Source organism: Microcebus murinus, chromosome X (genome assembly GCF_040939455.1).
Source record: "Microcebus murinus isolate Inina chromosome X, M.murinus_Inina_mat1.0, whole genome shotgun sequence".
NCBI classification, from domain to species: domain Eukaryota; kingdom Metazoa; phylum Chordata; class Mammalia; order Primates; family Cheirogaleidae; genus Microcebus; species Microcebus murinus.
The window spans coordinates 62777175-62783908 of record NC_134136.1 but is presented as its reverse complement, the minus strand read 5'-3'; the positions used below and the strand labels follow the sequence as shown (position 1 = coordinate 62783908).

At 37.0% G+C, this 6734-nt stretch overlaps 1 protein-coding gene across 1 annotated transcript; it reads right to left on the bottom strand.

The window, feature by feature from the left end:
- Positions 1 to 602: 602 nt before the first annotated feature.
- On the bottom strand, positions 603 to 1640 carry LOC142865859 (uncharacterized). Its single transcript, XM_075999331.1, has one exon. The coding sequence runs from the start codon at positions 1573 to 1575 to the stop codon at positions 964 to 966; it is 612 nt and encodes a 203-aa protein (XP_075855446.1). The 5' UTR covers positions 1576 to 1640; the 3' UTR covers positions 603 to 963.
- Positions 1641 to 6734: the final 5094 nt, after the last annotated feature.

Here is a 6734-nt window from a genome sequence, read left to right as displayed (position 1 = left end):
CTGAAGTTCACATAGGGAAAGTCAAGAGTCTATTCACCACTACCATGTGCTTTCTAGAAAGAGAGAGATACCTGGATGATGGCCCAGACTGCCTCCCTCATCATTTCATTCTATATGCCTGTATTGAGAGGATCAGCAGGAGGAGAGGTATCAAGTGCTTGCAAGGTCTCCAGGTCTGTACTGGCATTCAGGCCTTCCTCTGCTACTGGGAATTCCTTGACAGAAGACATTGCAGTAGTGGGTACTCAGGAGAGAAGCAAGTACAATGGGGCGTTTCTCCCAGGGTAAACATCGAATCCTCTCTTCCTGTTCTAGAGTAAATTTTCCTGAGCCCTGGGGTTTGGTTGTTCATGCAGACAGAATGGTAACCTTGAAACTGTTCCTAACTCAGAAATTCTCTTTGAGCTGCCTTTAATATTTAGAGTACCTAAATACTCTTATTTTCCATCTCTCCTGAGAAAGAACGAAGAATGAGAGTAGGACTTATGGGTATAATATATTTTCCAAGGACCTTATACCTGAAGAATTTAGATGACTGAGGTTGGGGAAGATCTAAGCGATGAGATAAATACAGATAGACAGCTACAGATATCTGACAGCCATAGTTTTATTCTTTTATTTATAACATACTCATTATTATCCCAAAAGAGAACATATCACTCTTGAAATACTTGAAACATGAACACCAACCTAGAAACACAATGTGAAACAAGCACACATACCATTTAATTTTGAATACAAAAAATAAAATAAAATAGTATAAAATATTTGTTATGTAACAGTTTTACACTAGGCACTGAAGACACAATGGCAAATAAGAGAGACAGCTTAGATTCCTTTCCATGAAGCATGACATGTACCCCTCCAAAATTTTATGTTGAGGACAGATTTCTATGATTGGGTGCCTTATACTTTTGTATTCTTTCCTCACTTATAGGGCCAAGCTCCACATGGTGACTTTCCTCAAACTAAAGATGCTGGACACACTTCCCTTCTCCTGTGGAGTTTCTGGTGTCTAAGAAGGCTTGACCGCCTGCTAAAGTTTCTCTTGCATATGCTACATGTATAAGGCTGCTCACCTGTGTGGGTCCTCTGGTGTTTAATAAGGTGGGAGTTCTGAACAAATCTTTTACCACATTCCTGACATTTAAAGGGCTTCTCTCCTGTGTGAATTCTTTGGTGTGTGTATAGATTTGTAGTACGACTAAAGCTTTTCCCACACCATGAGCATCTATATGGTTTTATTCCTTGGTGTCTCATGAGGTGCTTATTAAGATCTGAACTCCATCTGAATCTGCTATCACACTGTTGACATTTATAGGGTTTCTCTTCAGTGTGAATTCTCTGATGCTTAATAAGGTCAGAGCTAACTCTGAAGCTTTTCCCACATTCCTGACATGTAAAAGGTTTCTCTCCTGTGTGGCCTTTCCCCTGAAGATCTGTAAGTCTTGGAAGCTCTTCTTTACAAGTTGAAAGTTTCTTTCTTTTCTTCCTTGGAAAAGCTCGACACCGTTTCTGAACCCTGTGTGTATCACCATGATTTTCCTCATTCATTGTTGTCTGGGCAACTTCCATTCTGGCCTTTTCTGATACTATGCATCCTGGTATTTGGATTTCTGATACAGGAACAGATATAGGCTCATCGTTTCCAGTGTGTTTTTTGAGCATTAACCCTGTTAGAATAAACAGAAGAATCAGCCATCTGTATCTCAGTACAAAAAAACGACACAAATGGAGAGAAAAGTCAATGATGATTGCTTTTTTAAAAAATACAAGAACAAGTGATTTCTAGTCCATTTCTTCTTGATCCTCCCCAATAGGCATAACAACAAACCCATTAAATAATGCTAGAGATAACACAAAGAAAATTCTAAAAAGTGTTAAGGAAAAGACAAACTGGTTTAGGACCCCAGAACTAGAAGAATAATGTAGCAGGCTGTCTTACATCCCCAAATCCAACAGAAAAAGGCAACCCAGATTCAAGGTTTTCCAACCCTCAACCTATTGACAGAAGGCTGCCTGGGTAGGTTTATTCCTTCCCCAGCATGAATGGGAAACCTGACAACATCAAGCAAACCAGACATCACTGGCAAAGGGGATCAGCCTGGAGTCCTGTCAACAGTAAGTGGCAAGGAGAGGAACTTGCCTTCCATACTGGACTAGAGACTCTCCTCAACCCCCGCTGAAAGATACCAAGATGTACAGGCAGAACTGGCAATAGGGACCCTGCCATATCAAGAGAAATGTATGGGAAGCCTCTTTAACACTGTAGATATGAAAATCCCTCCACTGAATTGGGGACACCAAAGTAGGCAGGCAGAACTGGCAAGAGGGAACCAGCCACAACAAGCGGCCTGGGCTATGAAATCTCTGAATTCCCATGGGTCTGAGACTCTCCTTCCCCACTGAGATACACCTTAGCCTAAGAAAATGCCTTCCACACCCTCAGGCAGCTGCAGCAGGGACCCATGGGAGCCCCACAAGTAACAGATAAACCAAGGAGACCAAAATAACACCATAAAGGCTCTGAAAATTATCACTGGAAGCATACCCTACAAAAGTAGGAAAGAACCTCTATGCTAAACTGAAACAGGGTGACTGCCCGCTAAAATAAAATATTATTTAAATAGGACTCAGACTCTCCTAACATAACAGACAAAATGATCAAGTAAGCCATGGAAATATGACAAAAATGTAATCAAACTAAAAATCAAAACTGAAAACCTAAAGACATGTGGACATGAAACCAAACACTTCTAAATAACCCATGGTTCAAACAGAAAGTCTCATAGGATATTTAAAACTAGAGTTGAATGAACATAAAATGACAATATATCAAAATATATGGAATTGAAGTTGAAGAGGCACTCAGAGGGAAACTTATAGCTCTAAATGTTAACAACAGAAAAGAGGAAAGGCCTCAAATCAGTAATCTAAGTTCCTACCTCAAGAAACTAGAAAAAAGGGAAAATAAGTCCAAAGCAGAATGAAAAAGGAAATACCTATGAGGCCAGAAAGGATAATCTATAAAAAGCATGTTCTTTAAAAGATTAGTAAAACTGGTAAACCTCTATCAAGATGGACAAAAATAAAAAGAAGACACAGATCACCAATATCCAGAAGGAAATAGAGTATATCACTACACATTCCACAGCAGCTAAAAAGATAAGGGTATAATATCATGAGCTTCAGGTTCATGAATTTTAGAAGTTAGGGAAAATAGAACAATTCCTTGAAAAACCACAAACTACCAGAATTCAACCAACATGAAACAGATAACCCCAATAGCACTATGAGCATTAAAGAAACTGAATTCATAATTTTAAAGCTTCCCCAAAAGAAATCCCCAGACCCAGATGCTGTCACTGGAGGATTCTACCAAATATTTAAAGAATTAACAATTGTATGCAATCTCTTCCAGAAAAGAGGAGGAAATACTACCCAACTCATTTTTTAAGGACAGTATTACCCTGATACCAAAACCATACAAAGTACTAAATTAAAAACTATACAAAGTACTAAATTAAAAAAACAAAAAAAATGGAAAAACCAAAACTACAGACTAACATTTCCCAAGAATGTAAATGCAAAAATTGGTAACAAAATATTGACAAGCTCAATGCAACAATGTATAAGAAGAATGACATACCATGGCCAAGTGGGATTCATTACAGGTGGTTCAACATTTGAAAATCAATCAACATAACCCATCTTACCAACAAACTAAAGAGAAAAGATCATATGTTTCCATCAACTGACACAGAAACAGTAATTGACAAAATCCCACATGCATTTATGATATAAAAAAACACTCATAAAGTTAGGAATTATATCAACTTGATAAAGAATATCAACAAAAAACTCCTAATAGGTAATGGCGAAAGACTGAATGTTTTCATGCTAAAATTGGGAACAAGACAAGGATGTCTGCTGTCACCACTCTCATTCAACATAGTGTTAGAGGTTGGATCTAATGCAATAAGGCAAGACAAAGAAATAAAAGGCACTGTAGATGATACGGATTGCCTATGGAGAAAATCTCAAGGAATCTACAAAAAATCCCCCTGAGAACTAATAAGTGAATTCAGTACAGTCACAGGATAAAAGATTAAAATACAAAATCAATGGCATTCTTGTCTACAGACAATGAATATGCAGAAATCAAAATTAAAAACAGTATCATTTATAATTGCTCCAATAAAGATGAAAAGCTAGGGCATATATTTAACAAAACATAGAGAGTATATGTATGCTGAAAACTACAAAAAGTTACTGGAAGAAATCTAAGGAGACTTAACTTAATAGAGACATACTGTGTTTGTGGATTGGATGAATCAACCTTTGATAGTAACGATGTCAATCCTCCTCAAACTGAAGTATAGCTTTAATGCAACTTCTGGCAAAATCCCAACAAAGTTTATTATAGACATAGATAAGCTTACACCAAAATTTACATGGAAAGTCATAGGCCCCAGAATAGCTGAAAGAATGTTGACAAAGAATATAGTGAGAAGAATCACTCTGCCCGATAGATATTAAGGCTAGCTATACAGCTAGAGTAATCAAAACTGCACGATATTGGCAGAGGGATAGACACAGCTCAGTGGAACAGAATAGATGTACACAAATGAGCCCAACTGATCTTTGCTGAGACAGCACAAAAACAATTCAATGGAGGAAGGACAGCCTTTTCAACAAATGATACTAAAGTAATTGGACCTCCACAGGAAAAAAAACAAAAACAAAAACAAAACACGAACAAACAAAAAAACCCAAAGAAAACACTAAACCTCACACCTTATATAATAATTAATTCAAAATGAATCAGGGACTTAAATGTAAAACATCAAATTATAAAAGTTTTAGGAGAAAACATAGCAGAAAATTTTAGGGATAGAGAGGTAAGCTAGTTGGAGTTCTAGACATGACACCAAAAACACAATCTATAAAAGGACAAAAGGGAAAATCAGTGCTCATCAAAATTAAAATCTTTTACTTTGTGGAAGCCCATGGGAAGAATATAAAGATGATCTACAGACTGGGAAAAAATATTTGCAAACCCTTTATACAACAAAGCACTAGAAACTAGAATATATAAAGAATTCTCAAAACTCAACAATAAAGCAAACAATCCCATTAAAATATGGGCAAAAGACATTTAACTGAAGAGAATACAGAGATGGCAAATCAGCACATGAAAAGATATAAAAATCATTAGCCATTAAAGAAATGCTAATCAAAACCACAATGAGATATCACCACACACCAATTAAAATCGCTAATATTAAAATAGTACTGACAGTAAACACTGGCAAGGATGTGGAGAAACTGGGTCACTCATACATTACTGGTGGCAACATGAAAATGATACAGCCACTGTGGAAAACAGTTTGGCAGTTTTTTATAAAATTAAAGATGTATTAATAATTACCATATGAACCAGCAATTGCGCCCTTGAGACATTTATCCCAGAGAAATGAAAATTTATCTCTACACAAAAACCTGTACACAAATATTCATGGCAGCTTTATTCATAATAGCCAAAAACTGGAGGCAGCAAAGATATCCTTCCTTGGGTGAATAGTTAAACAAATGGTGGCATATCAATACCAAGGGATGCTGCTTAGCAGTAAAGAGGAATGAACTACTGATATATGCAACAATTTGGATGCATTTCCAGGGAATTACTCTGAATGAAAGAAGCTAATCCCAAAAAGGTACACACTTGATAATTCCATTCACGTAACATTTTTCAAATGACAAAATTTTAAGAATGTAGATCAGATTAGTGGTTGGCATGGGTTCGCAGGGTATGGGAAGGAAGTGTGCATGGTTTTTATTATTATTATTATTTATTTTAGTGTATTATGGGGGTACAAGTGTTAAGGTTACTTATATTGCCCATGCCCCCCTCCCCCACGTGCATGGTTTTAAAACGGCAACAGGAGATATCCTTGTGCTAACGTGACTGTCCAGTATACCTTGGCTGTTGTGTGGAATACACAAACCTTCACATGAGATAAAATTGTACAGAACGAAAACACACACAGACACACACACACAACACACACATGGATACAAGTGAAACTAGAGAAATCTGAATAAGATCAGTGGATTCTATCAATATCCTAGTTGTGATATCATACAATACTAGTGCAAAACTTATCACTGTGGGAAACTGGGTAAAGTGTACATGGCTTCTCTTTGTATTACATTGTCAATCTGTATGTGAATCTAAAATTATCTCAATAAAAACTTCAACTCAAAAAATATAGGAGCAGAATCTTAAAATGTTAAGCCCCTGTTAAAGGTTACTAGAAGGGATGTTTCTCCTCTTCCCATGTATATACTTACCTGTGGGAGACTCTGTAAGACTATCCCTGAACTCTTGGAGACCTTGGATCTATGGTTCTTCCCCTTGCTCTAAACACATCACTTTAAGTTCAGGATGCAATAATAATGCTCTGAGAATAAAACCTTGAGGTCATGGACTGTCATCTTAATTCTAGAATACCGTCAGGTAGAGTGAATGACACTTTTATACTTTCTCTTTTACTCAAAATATTTAAATGGGCAGAATCTTGGATCCAATATCTTCTTTATACTCCACTGTGGATGTGGGTAGATATGCAATGAGTAAGCTAAGAAGTAAATGTAAGGCAGATAGATGGAAACAACATAGGGAACGGGAATCCCGTTACACTGAAGTAGACTTAGCTAGACATGATAGTGGC

Coding starts and splice junctions, on each gene's coding strand:
- LOC142865859 (XM_075999331.1), bottom strand. CDS start 1,575: ATGGAAGTTGCCCAGACAACAATGAATGAGGAAAATCATGGTGATACA.